Consider the following 20552-nt stretch of genomic DNA (forward strand, 5'->3'; position numbering starts at 1 on the left):
GTATCCTCTCTTGTTGCTTCAATGGGATAATCAGATATACACCATACAGACACAGTTATGAGATACTAAAACCTTGTCCTACCTCCAACATTCCTTTCCCTTTTGGTTCTTCCACATGCTGCTCTTTCAGAGTACAAATCTATGGAAGCAGATATAAATTTTATTCTGAAAAGAAAAATAAATGCAAAACCCACTTTTCAAAGTAGATGTTACTGACTTTTATAGTGTTAGACAAAAATACTGTGGGACAACAGTATGAAATTCAATGTATGTATTGCCTTCCTTCCAAAAATATCTGTCCGGTACTTATGAGATAGTACAGAATATAAACAGAGTTATAGTTTTTGATGCTGCGTAGAGTTATTGTATTAAAAAAATCTGCAACAAAAAATTATAGCAAAACCCTGGTGCCAATGTACTGGACAAGAAAACCTGCAAATTTCAGGAGTCTTACATATTCTTATTAAATCTTAAATTGTAACATGCAGCATACAAATATACAAAATCAACAGCTGCATGTAAACGTTTCCTTTGCACTGTACAATCTACACACATCAAAAATTACTTCTGGCCAGATACACACATTCTAAAACAGTATATAACTTCACACTCAGGAAATCAGCTGGAGGTGTCATCATGAAGTGCTCTGTTCTTCTGCAGCACTGTACTTAGTTCCTCAAGCACATTTGATGGCAATTTGTTATCTAATTCCAAAGAAGTAGTTTTGTTCGTTTTCTTCTTATTTTTCTTCAGTGCCTTATGTGACCTTTGGTGTAGATCAGTCATCCCTGCACCTACACTCCGAGCAGAGATCAAGTTCCGATGTATTTTTCCATGATTTTTCACTTTTTCCTCCTTCCGTTCCAAACACTGTGCCACAATAGATGCTTTCTCTTTCAAGTTCTTTCTTTCTTGCAGAAAGTAATTTTCATGATGCTCACCAAATTTTTGTTTCCAAGATTGCAGTTCTATATTCTGAACAAACAAGAAATAAGTTCATTAGCACAATATTCAATAATATTTAGATTGCAATTTTTGTTTATTAGTTTCACATAAGTTTGAAAGAAAAATCAATTTTAATCAGCAGCTGAGATAGCACAGTTAATAGTTCTGAATTCCCACTATTTGTGCTATTATCATTTAGTAAGCATTTTTAGTGAGCATATTTTGTGAATTAGTGAATTACTTCTAAAAATTACATATTTCCATTAAATGCACCATGACAATGAAGACATTCATTCACATACAACTTTTTTTTTATTTTACCACAGCAGACTATATTTTAATATTTTACAGCAGCTCCATATACTCTTAAATACTAGGAATTCCTAAACAAATATAACATAATGTTGCAATTTTGCTAACTTAATGACTGAGTTACATAAACTTATAGAAGATAATTTTACATGATAACAAGCATTTTCAGCAGCTGTTCAGTGCTGCCTGATAAATTTTAAAGAGTCTGCTTTTTTTTTGAATATTTGCTAGCAATTTTAAGTAATATACTGAGCACTCAGATAAAAGAACAAACTGATGGCAATGCAACTGTTCCATATTGGTAGGCTGTTTTCAGGTTCTTGAGCTATAGAAAATGAAAGGTAAATCAAATGCTGCATCTAAATTGACAACTAGTGTGGCCCATTAGGAGCACAGCTGTGCAGTGGAATACAACTGTTGAGAACCTGACATCCACACTAACACTGTTTTTTTAATACATTTCAGACTAACTTCAGCTTTCTCCTATTGACAGAAGGCCTCTTCTGGCTGCAGTGCTTACATGTGCTCTTGCACAACATCTTCAGCTTTAGTTTCATCTGAAAGCAATCCAAGGTCACATGCTCCACAACCAATGCACAACATGAAGCAAAACTCATATTTGCTCCTAAAGTGCATGCCTGATACTAACTAAAACACTCATGTAGACTCAACTTGCTCCTCTCTGGTGTTTGAGTGTATTTTCATGTTTGCTTTGTATCTCATAGTACATATGGGATATAAAGATTCAATGAGATAGCTTGCTCATATGCAATGGATAAATGATTCCTTAAAAGTCAAGGCAAAATGAAGAGCAACACAGGAAAAACAAAAAGAACCAAAGTTGCCTTCAGCATTAAGTATCTTCTAGCAGTCAACAAAGATGTCATTCATGAAATAAGTATTCCAAGACCTCATTTTCTTCAAGAGCTGTAAGGTTTTCCCTCAAAAGGAGTGATCTGCCTATTGCCATACCAACTGAGTAGAGAGGATACAATAAATTAACCTACCATTCCTATTTACTTTCTGTGTTTTAAAGTGACATTTCTTTCTTCATGAGGACAGCAAATGTAAAACAAACACAAAAAAGGAGTGTTGATGCAGCAAATTAGTTGCTGCGTAGGAAGAAAATCAGTAAATATTACCTGAGTTTGCATTGAAGAGATCTAAGCTATAAAATAAAGTCTAAATTTCTGCAGTATCTTGAAGTTTCACCTGAACTAGTGTCTGTTGAATAATAAAAGGAAAACATTTGGACTATTCAAACTGCAATTTTAAAGAGAGAGATGAAGGGGTTATGTCAGTTTTAGCGTTAAGGAGGCTAATATTTCAGTCTGAATTCTCCAAGAATGAAAACTAGCTATTAAAAATGAAGCACCAGTGGCCATGAGCTGCAAAAAAATAAAAATTAAAAAAAAAATCGGTCCCAGAACAACAAGAGTTCATCCTGCTACATGGGTTACCACTGGTGCCTGCTATGGAGCAGAGTTTTGTGTTCCTGAAAAAAAAAGCTATACATTTCAATTTAAAAGAATTTGTTTTAATTTAAGATAATTTTCTTACACAAGCAAGAAAACTGAGATTATCACTTGTGATTCATGCTCAATTAAATAAACAATAGTAAAAGGACTGTGATAATACATGGTCAATATGTAAAATGTATATTGTGTACTACCTTTGTTGCGTACTACCTTTCAGAAAGCACAGTAACACACTCCAACCTACTCACTGTGACACAGCAAACCAAGACATGAATTAGCAGCTAAATTCAGTCAGGGGCAACAATCTTGTACTTACATTTTTTTTTTTTATGTCATGTTTCAATTTTGCATCTTTTGAGAAGAAAAATAGCAACTACACTACTGAAATCAGTATAGTTCTACCTGCTAAACTGTGTATAGCAGTGGCCCTTCATTGAATGAAAGTAGGAACAGATCAAATACAGCACTCAAATGTAAAGGTTGCCCTCTCCTCTGAAACAGTTTTGGATCTTGGCATGTGGGCCCTTAACATAGACTAATTGCAACATGCTGAACTTCTAAAGTATATTCAGCATATACAGGAATTCTAACTCCCAGACATTGTATTCTAACAATATTCAATGGATGGACCAAAATCCTGTTCAAATTAAAGCACTGACAGTAACAAACAGTTCCTCTTGTAAATAACATATCAGAATGTTGTGTGAACAAAACCGCCACATCTGATTTCTTAATAAAATCATTTCTCAGTATTTGATTTGCTGCCCACTGATAGTTATGTGCTGGACCCCATACTTATCTCCCAACAGCTCCTAGTGTAAAAAGCAACAATTTCATGTTAGCAGTAGCTGTTTGCCTCTTAATTTCAGCCTCTTAATCAAGTAATTGGTGAATAAATTGATAATAATAGGTATGGGTAACTACATTTTTCCTTTTTTTGCACATCACCAGTGGGGAAAAAACCCCCACACTGAAGCAACATTATCTATTTGCATCCTCCTTTATGCCTGTGACTCACTGCTCCTTTCAAAGCATTACACTTTATACAAAAATATGGTATTTGACCACAGCTTGAAAAGTTTTTTCATTCCTCAGACTTCCCATATTTTGAAATAAAATTACAGACTTTCTGATATACAGTGATGTATTCCTATTTAATTTAACCTATTCTAGATGAGAAATAAGCATATTTTAAATGCACTACCAATAAAAGGATTCCTAGTTATACTGTTTTCAAAATTACTGTATCATGTGTGTATTGTTAGCACACAACAAAATTACTTCCAATAATGGGAAAAAAAGAGTACATTCTATATAGACTTTTTTGCAGAGAACATAAATAGTAAACCTTTTGGTTTCTGGGTATTTTTGAGGTTATGTTTATTATTTTTCCCCACGTCACATCACAAAGGTGTAACTTTTTTCACTCTTTGGAAAACTTCCATCTTCTTTTCCTGCCTTTATGGTAATAAATTTGATGACACTCCTAATACAAGTTTATGCACTGATCTGTAAACAGGCCTCTTATTTTTCATAAACCAGCATCTTTCAGAAAATGCTTGGTCACATTATCGCACTCCAATGCTTTAAAATGGAGATTTTATTTGATTTTTTTTTGACAAGTACGACAAATCTACAGACACACTGAATGTGTGGTATATGAATGGATATCTAATGCTTTGCTGACTACATAGCTGCACTGTATGTTTCCTTAATAAACCCTTATCATATACCTACTTGGCACCACTGTTTTACTCTTCTTTCCAATTTGGGTCTTCTGTGTACATGGAGTGTTTGCTTTTATTTTCCATGACATAATTTTGTGTTAATCTTAAATTACTGTCTATTCTAAAGTATACAAACACCCTTTGCATAAAATTTATCAAGATCTAGACATAGCATAAATAATCAAACTTCCACATTTGATATTGATCCAGCTCTAGACAGTTCATGATTATTGGAGTATTTAACAATACAGCAATGTGGTTAGAAGCTGTACACCAAGTTTACACTCCACTTACTTCTGTACTCCCTCTGATTTTACAAGTGTTCTTCTCTTGTTGAATGGGAATTAGGGGTAAGCCTCCGATCTTTGGACTTTTAGTTATAGACTGTTTTCTTACTTTTCCAGCAGGTGGCCATATATCTGCATGCTGAAGAACAAAATAATCTTTATTTTTGGTGTGCAATTTCACAAATACACAAAGTTATTTTGTAGGCAAAGCCCTCCTACAAAAAGCTATCTACTGCACAATATGATGCCCTCCTCTTGTGTAAGAGAGAAGACACTAAGGCATTTAAAATTATGCTAGTATTTCATAAGTGATGCCTACATAAGTGCCTACACATTATGTAACAGAGAAGAAGATAATACGATTATCTTCTAAGAAGAGAAAATACCATCAATACACATTGACTTGATTCACAATTTCAAAATCCTACATGAGCATGCTTTCAGGAGTCCCCACAAAAAATCTGAAATAAAATAAAATTACTCCAATTAGCAAACAAGTGTTTCAAAACTTACTGTTATTGTAGGTTAAGCAATTCTAAAATCTTAATGTGTTACCAAAAGAAATTGGCTTGACAATCTGAATGATCAAAAAACACAACCTACAAATAAACACATCTGGCTTCAATAGTAGTCTTTGCCCTAGCTCAACTAAAACTGGTCAGTTTTGAGAACTCCAAAGCATGCAGCTTCATTCTGAGTGAAAAATATTACTGGGAAGAGAAGGGAAGAAAAAAAAAGAAATCATGAAGTACATATTTCAAATAAAACATTTAAAAAGAAGTCTATAATGACCTTTCATTAGCAGAACATGCAGAATTTCACATGTGGAAATCAAAGCACGTGAATCAAAGAGGTTGCAGCAGAAGAACAGTTTCTAAAGATGAGCTCGTGAAACTCAATCAGCCCAACTCAAAAGTAAACTGGCAAGCCAGAACTGCAAAGGAGCCCTAATGAAAGCTATGAATACTTCATATAAATAGTGGCAAAACACTGATTCAAAGTATCAGTTATAATAAATAGAAAACAAAAATTCTGTCTGTGAGAGTGCTTAAACACTGGAACAAACTACCCTGAAAGACTGTGGTGTCTCCAGCTATCCAGACCTGACTCTCTTCAAGGCTGTACCCAAAAATTCAGTTGTGGTGCTTTGAGTATACTTGCAGATAGTCTGCAAGTAAAAACAGCATTATTGGCATAGAACAGCAGTCTAGAAATCAGAAGCAACATTTTCAAATTTAGAAATTCTATAAATTCACATCTTTATGGAATAAGAAGTCCTAACATGTGGTGATGACAAGGGTGATAGAGAAGTCTGTTATAAGAGTAAACAGTGAGCATTAAGAACAATTTCTTTCAATGAAACACAGAGTATTATCTGAAAGGGCAGGTCTTGACAACCAGAATTAGTTTACTGTGGGCAAAATTGATTTAAAAAGTGGCTGAGAAACTTTAAGTCAGTTTCTGAGGGAAACTGCCTTCCTTAATTCTCAGGAAGACCAATGAAACTATCCCTGTCAGTTAAGCAGCTTGATTTCCCTTTTTTGTCTGTAACAGTTCTTAAAATCGAACTCTGAGAAAGCAATTCAGAAATACTAGAATTGTATTAGGTCACATAATAAATGCATTTATTCATAGCTTTGACCTATCTGCTCAACTGCACCTCATGGTAATTTGCCTCTCTCTACTTGATCAAAAGGCAATGGAACAGGAAGAATATTATTGTGTCCATCTTTATAGCAATTAATTACTTCAACTGTATGCTTCATATGCTATTAAGTGATTTTGTACAAAACCATTATAGAATTCAAGAATCAACTTTCAGCTTATCAATATGATTTTGCACAGAACTGAAAGAAACAATGGCCTTCCTCCAAACCCTCTTAGTATTTACCATCTTGAAATACAAGACTAAGAAGTTCTTGGCTAATTTGATTTTCTGTATCAGAAGTACTCTTATTATTGTATTACCATGGTACCAAACAGTTTGCTATTTGTAGTCCCTGCAATATTTATAGTACATGAATAAATATTATCAGAAGACAGGGGGGGAAAAGGTAACAATAAGACTACTATCTTACTGATATTAATTACCAATAGTCCCGTTATACTCAAGCATGGGGGGGCACAGTATCATAGATTTATTTCCTCCTAATTGCATCATTAAATTAATTTCCTCCTAATTGGTCATTAAATGTCAATGTCTCAAAACTTAAAAAAACACTTTATTGTATTTTTCAATTTTTATTTAAGCCATTCCACTGACAAATGAAACATGCTGCCCACAGCCTCTCTCACACAAAGGTGTTCAAATACTGTGGTAACAGATAAGGCAAAATCCAATCTGTGTTTTGTTAAGATTACCTCAATTTGAAAAATCTAACAAAAAATAAACTCAGCTGACATTTATAGTTTTTTGGTTTAGAAATGGGATAATGTGATAATAACTGTCAGCTGCTGCATGATTCAAAACATTTGGAGACCTTATAGTAAGCTTTAGTAACATGAGCCACTGCTTTCTCAAGCAGATGTTAACTCCAAATCATATTTAGTGTAATATATTGCAATAACACAACACATCTGCATCATATCCCCACTGTAGTAGAACAGGTTCATGACCATCTAAAGAACCTCAAGGTGCACAAGTCTTATGGAACCTGATAGGGTCCACCCATGGTTCCTGAGGGAGCTGGTAGATGCAGTTGCTAAGCCTCTGTCCATATTTGAGACACTGTGGCAGTCTGATGAGGTTTTCACTGACTTGAAAAAAAAGTCCTTGTTTTTAAAATGGGGGGAAAAAAAAAGACATGGGGAACTACAGGCCAGTCAGTCTCACCTCTGTGCCTGGCAAGATCATGGAACTGATCCTTCTGAAAATCTTCTGGGGCACATGGAAAATTATGGAGGTGATTGGTGACAGCCAACATGGCTTCACTAGGGGCAAATCATGCCTGACAAATCTGGCAGCATTCTAAGACAAAGCTACAGAGATGGTGGATGGGGATCACATGACATCCTGATTTCCAACTGGCAAGGCATGGCCTTGACAGATGGATCACTTGGTGGATAAATAATTGCCTGGATGGCTGAACCCAGAGAGCTGTGGTCAATGGTTCAGTGTCCAAGTGGAGGCAAATGACAAGTGGTGTTCCTCAGAAGTCAGTACTGGGACCAGTGCTGTTTAACATCTTTGTTGGAGACATGGACCGTGGGATAGAGTGTATCCTCAGCAAGTTTGCTGGTAATACCAAGCTGTGTGGTGTGGCTGACATCTTAGAAGGAACGCAGTCCAACCAAAGGGACCTTGAGAGGCAGGAGAGGTGGGCCCAGTGCCAACATAATGAAGTTCAACATGGCCAAGTGCAAGGTCCTGCTGCATTAGTGCAACCCCAGACACAGATACAGGTTGGGGGGGGAATGGATAGAGAGCAGCCCTGAGGAAAAGGACATGAGGGTGGTAGTAGAGGGGAAGCTCAACATGAGCCTCCAAGTGTGTGCTCACAGCTCAGAAGGCAAACTACATCCTAGGCTGTATCAAAAGAAGGATGGACAGGAGGGCCAGGGAGGTGATTCTGCCCCTCTGCTCTGCTCTTGTGAGACTGCACCTGGAGTACTGCATATAGCTTTGGAACCTCCAGAACAGGAAAGATACAGACCTGTTGGAGAAGGTCCAGAGAAACGCTGCAAAGATGACCAGAGCACTTGAGCTCCTCTGCCATGAAGACAGGCTGAGACTTAAGGCTGTTCAGCCTGGAGAAGAGAAGGCTCCAGGGAGACCTTATAGCAGCCTCCCAGTACCTGAAGGGGCTGGAGAGGGGTTTTTCACCAGAGAGAGTAGTGATAGAGCAAGGGGTATGGTTTTTAAATTCAAAGAGTGCAGATATAATTTAGATATTAGGAAAAAATTTTTCACCATGAGGGTAGTAAGATACTGGAATAGATGGCCTAGGGAGGTTGTTGGTGCCCAAACCCTGGAAATGTTCAAGGCCATGTTGGATGAGGCCTTGTGCAACTGTCAAGAATACATGGGAGGTATTCTTGCCCATGCAGGGGGTTGGATCTTGATGACCTTTAAGGTCCCTTCCAACCCACACAATCATAGAATGTTTTAGATTGGAAGAGACCTCCAAGATCATCCAGTCCAACCTTTGACCAACTCTATAAGCTAACTACTAAACCATGTCCTTAAGGACCAGGTCCAAACATCTTTTAAATACCTCCAGAGATGGTGACTCCACCATGGTCCTGGGCAGGCGATTCCAATGCCTGACAACCCTCGCAGTGAAAAAATGTTTCCTAACATTCAGCCTAAACCCCCCCTACTGCAGCTGACATCCATTTTCGCTGGTCCTCTCGCAGCTGACTAAGGAGCAGAGGCTCTTTCCCTCCTCACTCCAACCTCCCCTGAGGCAGCTTAAGAGAGCAAGAAGGTCTCCTCTCAGCCTCCACTTCTCCTGACTAAACAACCCCAGCTCTCTCAGCCAATCCTCACAGGACTTGTGCCCCAAGCCCTTAATGAGATTGGTTGCCCTTCTCTGGACAGGGTTGAGCACTTCTATGTCCCTCTCACAGTGAGGTGCCCAGACTGAGCACAGTACTCAAGACATGGCCTCACCAGAGCCAAGTACCCGAATCATTCTATGATTCTATGATTTAATTTCCCATTTAATTAAAAAATTGACAACAATGCTGATGTTCAGAATGCCAATTATGAAAATCCAAACCCCACAGAAAAAACACAGCCCAATACAAAACCAATAAACCCTCCCAATGTAGCTCACTAGTACTGCTAATTCACTGTACTGTATATTCATTCGAATGAAGTTTTTTTAAAAAAACAATAGTTCAATTCATAACTTTTAGAAAATGTACTTTTTTTTTGTTAGAAAAAATACTACGAACATTAAGTAGTGTCTCTCGGTTGTTCATCTATATTGTCAGAGGAACTTCCTACATTGCACGCTATCTGACCAGATCCTAATAGATTGCCCTTCTTGCGATTTCATGTCAAAAGGACTTCAACAGTGACCAAGCTTGTATGAGTTATTCCTAAGTAGCCTCTATCAATAACCTCTGAGCCTATTTGAAGTGCCACCATTCTTGTTATGCCCATGAGATGCATGCCAGGACTGGTGGCTGTTTCCATAGAAACTACAATACTTTAGTTAAGGGAGCTGAATAAGACAAAAAATTGGAAGTCTTACTTACAAGGCATGTATTTTACTTCTAGCACTATTATCCATGAAGATCAGATTCTATTTTAAGAACTCCTTAAGAAGTATGTATTGCAACAGTCTTGTGTGTGGTCCACTTTATACAATTTTTAAAGCTCACAGGTAATCATAAATCTAGTGATATTTATTCACAGTGATCTTCCTCAAATTTCCTTGAATGTCATGGGAAAGTCAAGAACAATCTGTCACAATGTCTCAGGTTAGCGCAGTCCTATTTTGGTAGTGGGGGGGGGGGGGGGGGCTGGCTCCTGTGAGAAGCTCCTGGAATCTTCCCCTGCTCCAATTCTGGCTCCACAGCTGGCAAAGGCTGAGGAGATGGGAAGCTTCATGAGCCTCTTCAAATAACATATTCAAGAAAGGGAAAACAAAGCTGCGAAAAGACTGGCAGAGCAGAAGAGAGTAGAGGAGAGGAGGAGGTGAGAGCAGGTGCTGGAGCAGAGATATCAAGGTTGGTGAGGAAGAAATGAGAGGAGGTGCCCAGGAAGAAATTTCCCCCCAGCCTGTGGTGAGATGGCAGCTGTGGCCCTGCAGCCCATGGAGGAGCTCGGTGGAGCAGTGCCTGAGTGACCATGGTGAGGCAAATGTGGATTTGCAGCCATGGAGGACCCTGTGCCATGGGAGGTGACAGGTCATGACTCTGTGGGCAGCCAGCGCTGGAGCAGTCTGTTCCTGAGGGACTGCACCTCATGTTGGATGGGCTCATGAAGGACTCTCCCATGAAAGGGACCCCACACTGGAGCAGGGTGAGGCTGAGAGGAGTCCTCCCCCTGAGGAGGAAGGAGCAGCAGAAACACCATGTGGGGAACTGACCCTGAACCTCCCCCTGCCCATGTCCTGTGCCCTGAGGGGCAGGTGGGAGGCAAAGAATCCAAGCCTGGGAAGAATGTATTAAAATTTGGTTGTATTTTCTCTTTCTCCTGATAGAGCAATTTTGTTTTCTTTCCAAGCTGAGTCTTCCTGGTTTTGCCTGTTACTATAACTGAGGAAGCAAACTTCTCTGTCCTTGTCACAGCTAACAAGCCTCTGAGTGGATTTTCTCCTCCCTAGGATAGGGGTGAGTGAACAGAGGCCTGGTTGGTACCAGCTGGGCCTAAACTACCACACACACACACACACAAAAAATATTAAAAAACATTAACCTATGTTCTAGTTTCCTATCAGGCTGAATTCTTCCCATCTCTATCTTACTCCTACTTCCTCCTGTGTAAAAATAAAATTCCATTTGCAAGGATGCATTATGTGGCACTTAGACATACACAAACCTTACTCACTAGCAGTGAGCAGCAGATTACTTAATTTAGGGTAAACACAATCCTCACTTTTAGCTAAACTAATCTGGACATCACAGAAATACAGCTGTATTGGCATAGTTCTTCAACAGAGCTTCACACCTCTGCTTTTCAAAAGGGCACCCTTCTTTTGGGACTACTCTGAATGCAGCCTCCTAGCTAGTGAGCAGAGAAATAGTACTCAAGACATTGTGGCACACAAACATACCCTGTAGGTCAATGGACAGAATTTCACCTAGAAGGGGTTTATTACTGTACAGGAAAAGAATTGGTTTTCTTTAACCAGCTTTTCTACAACACAGCAGGAAAAAAAAAAACAAAATGCCAGAATATAATGTTCTTCCCTCTTACCCTCAAAGTACCCAGTTTTCACATTAAAATTACATTATAAATAAGTCTTCATAGACCATCTTTTTGCAGTTTTATTGTAGAGTTTTCCAGAAACCTTAATGGCACTGCAACTCCATCTGTTGAGGTTCCTGCTATCCAAAAAAGTACATGGAGAGGCTGGAAAGGGTCCATAGAAGGGCCACAAAGATGACAAAAGGACTGGGAAGTCTGCCATATGAGGAAAGGCTGAGAGAATTGGATTTGTTCAGCCTGGAGAAAAGAGGGTTTAGGAAAACATTGCTATGTTTCAGTACTTGAAAACATGCCTACCAAGAAGATGGTGATTCTCTTTTCACAAGGAATCACATGGAAAAGACAAGGGGTAATGAGTGCCATTTATTCCTGTAGAGAACCTGACCAGACACCAGAAAAAATTTTTTTTTGTTGAGAACAGTCAGACATTGGAATTATATCCCCAGGGAAGCAGTGGATTTCCCAAATCTGGATACTTTTAAGACTCAGCTAGACAGGGTGCTAGTCGATCTCATCTAAATCACGTTCTTACCTTGAAAGGTTAGACCAGATGCTCCTTGAGGTGCCTTCTAACCTGGCATTCTATGATTTTATAACATAGCCATAACACATACATGATTGTTCAATGGGATTTTCCTACCAGCAATACAAATTACATTTCTGCAACCAGATTAGTACCTGCGCAGTAAAAATGCTGATCATCCACTCCATCTGTGCATCTTGTCCATCACAACATATATACCTAGAATGCAATACATAAGTAACAAGAAAAGCAACAAAACCTCTTGTTGCAGTTAAACATATTAAAGAACAGGCTTCTAGACAACTTCAGGCAGTGCTTACATTTATTTATATATGCTGCCTATATTATATTAACACCCTTGTAAAAAGATAGGAAATATAAATCCTTCAAATAATCACTTAACCCTCTTTTGAAATCAATGCATGTGCTTCATTTAAAGCATGTAGATAGGTTTAAAATTTATCATTCAAAATTTATGAAAATAATTTGCTTTATGGCAACAGCAGGGAGACAGACACATAATCACAAAAGATTACAAAAATATAGGAACTACAACTGGTTAGTAATTTTAGAAAAACATAGCAAAAGTCAGTATGAAAGCAAAATATTGCCCTAATTAGTTTTCAAACTTTCTTATTGTGAAATTAAACATTTTGACATGTATTAAACATTGAAGTTAAATCATGTGTTTGGTGTTTACCTACCACTGGTACTTTTCAGAAAATACTGCAAGTCCCCAGCTGAAACAAATAAAATTTAAAAAAAATTAGTTTCAGTAACTGAAGATATGGATATATTCATCAGAATGCAGAGATTAATTACCTTTACATAGTGTTAAGTGGAGAAAAAAATATTACTAAGTTTAAATGTGTACTGCAAATCTAGAATGAAATTGTGGGTTTGATGATGGATTTTTCTCATTTTCTCTCAGCTGATTCACAGGTAATGAACATTCTGTTCTGGTCACAGAACAAAGGTCACAGACAAGCCCTGCAGATGACAGCTAACTACTTGCCTCATTTTGGCTGTGGCTGTGCTTTCTGAAACCTGCTGGAAGTAAAACTGCTAAGATGGTGCCCAGCAAAGGGTCCACTACATTGTGGAAGTCAGAGACAAGAGAGAGGTATGCTTGCACTATAAATAGAAGGAACCACAAGAGTCTACTGAGATTTCAGAACTGCTGAAAAAAAAAAAAAAAGGGGTGTAGATGCACAATGAAGCCTCTAAGGTCAGAGAAACACAGACTCTCCTGGAGATCCAAAAGACTTTGCAAAAGAGTTTTCTGCTTCTAAAAGCAGACTGAAAATAAATCTCAATGAAAGAAGCTACCTGCTCCTCATCTATATAGTTTTTACTCCTATTTTGGACTAATCTACTACTCATTCTGCTCTTAACTCAAAAAAAAAAAGAAAACCACTACCCACCAACAAACTGAACAAAAAAACCCAAACCAAAACTCCACCAACTTTTTTCTTTAACAGAACTAAGCTTTGAAATTCACAAACCTTTTTGGGTCATTTTGATGTGCACACTGTAAAGGAAAAGTTTGAGCAGATCTGCTTAAAGGCTACAGTCAACTTAGAATTCCCTTGGGATAGGATCCTATGTACTGTCTCAGTGTCAGAATTCTAGTAAAATCTGAGAAAAACAGGTGTAATGCTCTTTTCCAGAGATACAGTCACTGATGTTTGCAAAGGACACTGTAGTCTTCAGCTGGAAGAAGAAACATCAAAATAACAGGGATTCTGAAAAAGTAAAATTCTCTGTTGAACAACTGTTACTAAAGGCCATGACTAGTTGGTTTTCTCTGCTCTCTCTTTTACCTTGAGGTGAAGGTATGTCCACCAGTGAAATGCAGGACACATACTACAAAATTAAATGAATGAGCAGAAAACATATCCACAAGAGATAATACACTTCAGATTAAGACAAGCCAATCAATAAAGTAATTTCCTAGCATAGAAAAGTTAACATAGAACACAAAAACAGGTTAGGGCAAATAATACTACAGAAGGTAATTTAATTCAGCATACTTCAACTGGCTTCTTGACTTTCTCATTCTAAAATATTTTATGTTCCCCTTTCTTGATGATAATAAAAGTACTTTGCTAACAGAGTGTTTGTTTAACTTTTCTTTTTTATTCTTACTTTGTTGGTGGCTTCATTTTCTTTTTCACTCCAATATAAAGCTTGAGGGAATTGACAGGCAACACTTTTTCAGGTTTGCTAGCCTGTAAATAAAAGAAGATTTTAATTATTGTATCACAAATGTGCAAAAGAGAAACTGCCACATGGCTGTCTTTACAGTTACGCTTCTTTCATGGGCTGCAGCCCCCTCCTCTAACAGATCATTTCATTTTTTCTTTATTTCTTTCCCATTAAGAAAGTGTGCCAATCACCAACTGCAAATTGAAGCAGAGTAATTAAGAACTTTAGGGCCACGTGAAGCCACAAAACTGTAAAACAACTGCAATAATGAAGATGTGGTGGTGCAAGTCACAAAACTGGAATGCTGGAATATATGGACAGAAGCCAAGGAAGATGAGAAGTGGGGATGTCCTTTGTTCTAAGGAGCTTTTCTATGGGATGGGCAATATTACCGTGACTAATTGCCTCAGATCTCCCAATCAGGGTAAAAAGCTCAGTATTTAAACAACCCAAGGAAGTATCCGGGTAATAGATGCTAATTCTTACAGGGCAAGGGATGGGAAAGGCAGAGCTTTGGGGTAACACAGTGGGACACAAGCAATCCAGCTGATTTCTAGAGGGTGTCAAGGATAATTTCTTGACAACTGTAGTGGAATGGGTGATGCACAGCTGGATCTGCTAATCACAGACAAGGAAGAACTGGTCAGGGATGTTGTAATCAATGGTAGTATTTGCCATATTTAGAATTAAATAGTAGAGCTCAAGATCCTGAGGGCAAGAAAAGATTATGAGTTAGCAGAGGACAGATCACAAAGATTAGAAGAGCAATGCTTGGCTTATTCAAGGATCTGATAGGTGAGTGTCCATGGGAGCTGGCAACTCTGAAGTGTAAAGGAGCTCAGGAAATCAGGAAAGGTTTTAAGGCATTCTCCAAGATTAAAGCATTTTCCAAGAACAGTAATGATTCATCTCAATACTCAGGAAAAAAAAAGCAGATTTATCAGGAGACACGCCCAGGTAAATAAATAGCTCATTGTGGAGCTCCAATGCAGGCAAAGGTAGTGTACAGGAGGTGGAAACAGGGAAAGACTATGAAATAAGAAATTTAGAAACACTTCTCAGGACATACAGACATGCTTTTAGTAAAGCCAAAGCTCAACTGGAATTGAGACCTCCTATGAACATTAAGGGCAACATGGAGAGCGTCTACACTGGTGTCTTAGTAAAAGGCTGAACAAGGAAAATGTTGATCCAGTGCTGAACAGGGAGGGTAAATTAGCAACAGCAGACACAGGTAACCAAGGCTCATGTAACTCAGCATCTTCCCTCATCAGTCTTCACACCATCAAATTCTTCTAGGCCTTTACATTTATAGAAAGGGTTCAAGAAGTAGAGGAACAATTGCACCACAGGGACACTGGATTGAGTCAGGAAGGGCACAACTTAAACTTCTCTCAAGTAAGTCAACCAGATCAGATAGGCTGCATCCAAGGGTTCTTCTGAGTGAAAGCCTTCAAAGGCTGCTCTGTATCATCTTGGACATGTCAGAGATCAGGGACAACTGTTGGTAACTGGAAAAAGGAAAAGACTGCATCCATTCTCAGGAAAGACTGAAAAGATGACTTGAAGATCAATTTGCCTGCCAGGCTCATTTCATTCTGTGGGGAAATCCTGGAATGGGCAATCTTTCAGCACATCTGAACCCGTGGAAGAGAAGGTGCTACTGGGAGCATGCAACATGACCAATGTGGTTTATTTCTACAATAAAATTACTGGATTTTGGTATAAAGGAGGGGAGTACTGGATGTCTTTAACCTCAGCTTTATCAGCTTACACCATCTCCTACATTATTCTAACCAAGCTGGGATGTTACAGTCTGGCTGTGTGAATATATAGATCAGCAAAAACTAGTTGCATGATCACACTCAGAGGGTGATAGTTAACCAGACATACTCTAACTGCAGCCTGATGACAAGGGGAGTATTGCAGGGGTGTGTCCTGGGGCCTTCATCAATGACCTGGGGCAATCAATCATCAGGTTTGCACAATGAGGAGCAGTCAATGTGCTTGGGGGCAGGGCTGACTTCCAGAGAGACTAATACAGGACAAAGAGATGGGCCAGCAGGAATCTTATGAAATTCAATAACAATAAATACCAAACCCTGCAGCAGGGAAGGAATAGCTACCTGCAATGATAGGCTGAGGAGCAGCTCTGTTGAGAAAGACCTGAGGGTACTGATAGATGGCACGAGACCATAAGCCAGAAGTGTGTCCTGGCAGCAAAGTCTTTCAGGAAATGTTAGAAGCTCAGACCGTAGGTCAATGACGGATTTTCCCATTCTCCACAGCATTTGTGAGACTGCATCTGCAGCCTTGCATCTAGTTTTGGGCCCCCCAGTTAAAAAAAAAAATAAAAAAAAATCAATAATCTGGAGTGAGTTCAACAGAAGCCGACCAAAGTGGCTGGGGACTGGAGCACTTGTCCTGTGAGAAGAGGCTTGACCTAACTGCACCCGCCCACCACCCACAGGGAAGTTATCAGGAGGACCAAGGGAGGCTCTTTGCATCATGAGAGGATGACTCGACACAAGGAGAAATTTTTCTCATGAGAACAATTAGGTATGGCAACAGGATGCACAGAGAGGCTGTGCAATCTCCATCTTTGGGTGTTTTCAAGATGATGCAATTTTCATTGTATCAAGCCCTGAGCTACCACTTCTGACGTCACTTGCTAGCCCTACTGTGAACAGGATGTTGGACTAGAGAATTCCTGAGGTTCCTTCTTGCCTTGTTTCTTGAACAAACTACCTCCAGCCAACCTACAAAAGACACATGCACACCATGTATGAAAACTGAACATGCCTGGAGGATGAAATGCTGAAAGTAATAAAATCTCATGGATACACTCCTACTACAAACCATAACTAACACCTAACACAACACACCAACATCCTTTCAGTACTTTTAGGTCAAGTGTTTTAGCTTTCTATTTAGAAAAAAACCCCACAACAAACTTAACGAATCTTATAATCCCAGTACATAAAGCTACTTCATAGTGTTGTCTGTCCTGGATTTTCCATTTCTCCCTCTACAGCTATTAACACTCCAGTGTCATGAAAGAGACAATTTGAGATGACAAGCATTTCGGGAAATAAAACAAAAAACCCCACAGTTTTATGGTTGGTATTCTTGTCTAACTTCACACTCAAAGCATAGGTATTGCCAGGATGAAAAAGTATGCCTACAAAACATAGTATTTAATTAAACAACAATATACTCACAAAATTGCACCATAAGAAAGCCATTTGTCTGTGTGTGAGTTTATCTCCTAAGTACTTTGCATTGGTGTGTGGTTTCAGTCAATTAGCACAATGCTGTAATTTAACATACAGTACCATGGAAACTTTTAGCTTTTTGATAATTGCTCTTCAACAAGAGAAACACTTAATAGAACATATCTCCACTCATACATACAAACTTAATTTGCTGTTATTGAAAATTTATAAATTAATTAGTACGTGCAGTCATTAAATAAAATTTTCCATCTGCAATGCCAGGCCTTCCTACTGTTAATTTCTAAATATGACTACAGTTAAACCAAGATTATTATTAGTGATAGTTGAATATGTCTCAAAAGAAAATAAACCAAAGTGATACAGACTATTCTGTCAGAATGTTATTTCCATTTGCCTCCTAAAAATCAAAAGTAAAGCCACTTAAAAGTAATATTGCTCAAAATTCCACCCGAGTTGGGGAATTCAGTGTTTTAGAAATGGCTACTGAAAGGAGATTATGAAGCTGTACAACAATTCCACCAAAATCTTTTTCTAAGATACTAATTAATTTTTTATAGGCTTATTAATTTATTCTCATGTATATGCCCATTTGAATTTTAGCACTAAATTATGAGACACTATTTTTGACATTCGGGGCCATTCTAATTAAGATTATATCCATAGTATCAGAAGATGACACAGTATGTCTTTTGTATTAGCTTACTTTAGCTATAAATCTGCCTTTAAAAAAGTACTTTCATTAGGGTCAGCAATTTTGTATCTGTATTAGCTGGATGGACAAAACCAAAAGTTAGCAAAAAGAAAAGTACTTTAAACTTTTAGAGATTTTTAACTAGAAATTACAAAAACTAAAATGAAAATATAGTTTACAATGCCTATTACTTAGTTTCCTAATTTAATAAAAGGCGTGTACACCAAAACCCATTCTAAAAAAAAAATCCCATTAAACATTTAAAACTGAACCAACCATGCTATTAAGCATGCTTAAGCTTGCTTCTGTGAAATTCTAGGGTATGTCTAATTATCCATTAGTTTCTGAAGGACTGAGAATACATTTGAAAACTGTTGCTGGGAAGCAGTGGAAGATTTTGCTAGTGAACTGAGAGCTCCTGTTTCCTGTAGTATCTTACATCATGGCACTTGCAGGTGTAAGAACCTTGTTGGTTTTATGTGAGTTACCAAGTTTTATGTGAGATACCAAGACAGCATGCAGCTCGATTAAGTTCCATATTCTACTACATACTAGGTTTTAGGAAAACCTAGTCATAGCACAATCTTTAGGCATTCCCAAACATTTTTATTTGTCAAAGCTTATTGTAATTACAATGTCTGAATAAGCAACTGATTCAAACTTCTTTCACTAATGCATCTGCAAAAGAGTAAAATAAAAATGTTGTACTTCAAGCCCCAACTCTAGAAATTGTCGTTTACTATAAGAAATGTTGATCTGTTTACCTTCTTTTTTTTTTTTTTTGTATTAAAAGATAGCTTACGAGTTAAGTGCTTAATATAGCTTAAGCGCTTAAGAGTTCGGTGCAGTTTCTTGTACCTTTATATCCTTATAAAGAAGCAAGTTTCTTTCCCGTAACACGAAATAACGCTCCTGAAATTTGTTTCCAGACAGTAGTTTTGATGGTTCTTCTTTGTACTTCAGATTGCCTGCTTTCACACTAGCTTTCTCATTTTTCTCTATCAAGAAAATAAAGAAGCATAGAGTTAGAATATTTTACAACAGTAGAAGGTCCTAGTTTTTAAATGCCTCCAATATTAATGCTTCTCAAAAGACTAAGATTACAATTCCATGATTAGTTATGTTACATTTGTAAATAATAAAATTAAACGTAATATACAACCATACCATTATGTTGATCTATAAAATGTATTTAAATATAATACATATCCTATATGATATATTAATATGAAAGGTATTCTTACATATTGGTATTATGATTTTAGGTATGGGGAAGGAAAAAAGTCTTCTCTTGTTTTACTTTTAAGCTAACATGGAGAGAATCCACCAACACACTTTAATTTAAAGAATCTTTTCAGAATAGAATTTGTGGGTAAGTCGAAAGTACAACATGGATAGTTTTAATCTTTGTGCTTCAGAGAAGCAAAAATTTTCCATAAAGATCTGATGTTGTGATGAGTCTCTACATATTTCTATACACACAGAAACATACATATAACTGGTAAAAATAAGAATTAAAAAAACAACCCAAACCACTACTCTGCAGCAGTCAGTTTTATAAAGGACATTCTTTGTACTAAAAAGGCCTTTATTAAAAAAATAATAATAAATCAGAACCAGTGAGGGTTTTTTGTTAGACTAGATTTTTCAGTACATTCTCAGCAATTTAAAATTCTAAACAAAATAAGCAAAAAAACTTTTACCAGTACATATTAACTACTGCACCACCACTTTCAGGTGGTTTTTGTTTTCCTATTCTGCCCAACAATTGTTGCTTTAAAAAACAACAAACTTATTTTATTACCATGTCCCAGCAAGTCCAGTAACAAAAAGCAGAATCTTCTGACAACTAATTACTGTAATTATCACGCTGGTAAGACTCATGGGTATAAACTCAAACCAAAAAAAACATTTTAACAAAGTAAGGAATGACAAAAGAAAAAAAAAATTGTACTTGAATCATATGAAGTGTGTATGAAGAAGCACAGAATTCAGCAGAATTCTGAAGTGTTCTTTTTTAATTGAGGTATCTAGTGCTGGAAGCAGACGGCCAGCATGAAGGGAGAGAGAGCAGCTAGGCAGGACGTGAACTCTTCTGCTCGATTATTTTTCTTTGAGGAGGGAGCCATACTAACTGGACTAAATTCCTTTATCTCAATGTTAAAATCCTACTGCTTATGCTGTATTTTGGATTTCACTACCTATTAACTTTTGCCAAATGTAGATATTTCCTGTAAGTCACTCACTTTAGGAAATGCTGAA

General features: G+C 37.6%; 1 protein-coding gene across 1 annotated transcript in view; it reads right to left on the bottom strand.

The window, feature by feature from the left end:
* Positions 1-618: 618 nt before the first annotated feature.
* The window catches only part of ARAP2 (ArfGAP with RhoGAP domain, ankyrin repeat and PH domain 2), a 117686-nt gene continuing 97752 nt past the window's right edge, over positions 619-20552 (bottom strand). The window contains exons 27-32 of the mRNA XM_030449915.1: positions 19149-19288; positions 14304-14386; positions 12860-12895; positions 12311-12374; positions 4757-4888; positions 619-975 (exon numbers count right to left, since the gene is read on the bottom strand). Of these exons, the coding sequence (XP_030305775.1) occupies positions 619-975; positions 4757-4888; positions 12311-12374; positions 12860-12895; positions 14304-14386; positions 19149-19288 (812 nt within the window). The remainder of the gene's footprint in view (positions 976-4756; positions 4889-12310; positions 12375-12859; positions 12896-14303; positions 14387-19148; positions 19289-20552) is intronic.

This window comes from Calypte anna, chromosome 4A (genome assembly GCF_003957555.1).
Source record: "Calypte anna isolate BGI_N300 chromosome 4A, bCalAnn1_v1.p, whole genome shotgun sequence".
Taxonomy (NCBI): domain Eukaryota; kingdom Metazoa; phylum Chordata; class Aves; order Apodiformes; family Trochilidae; genus Calypte; species Calypte anna.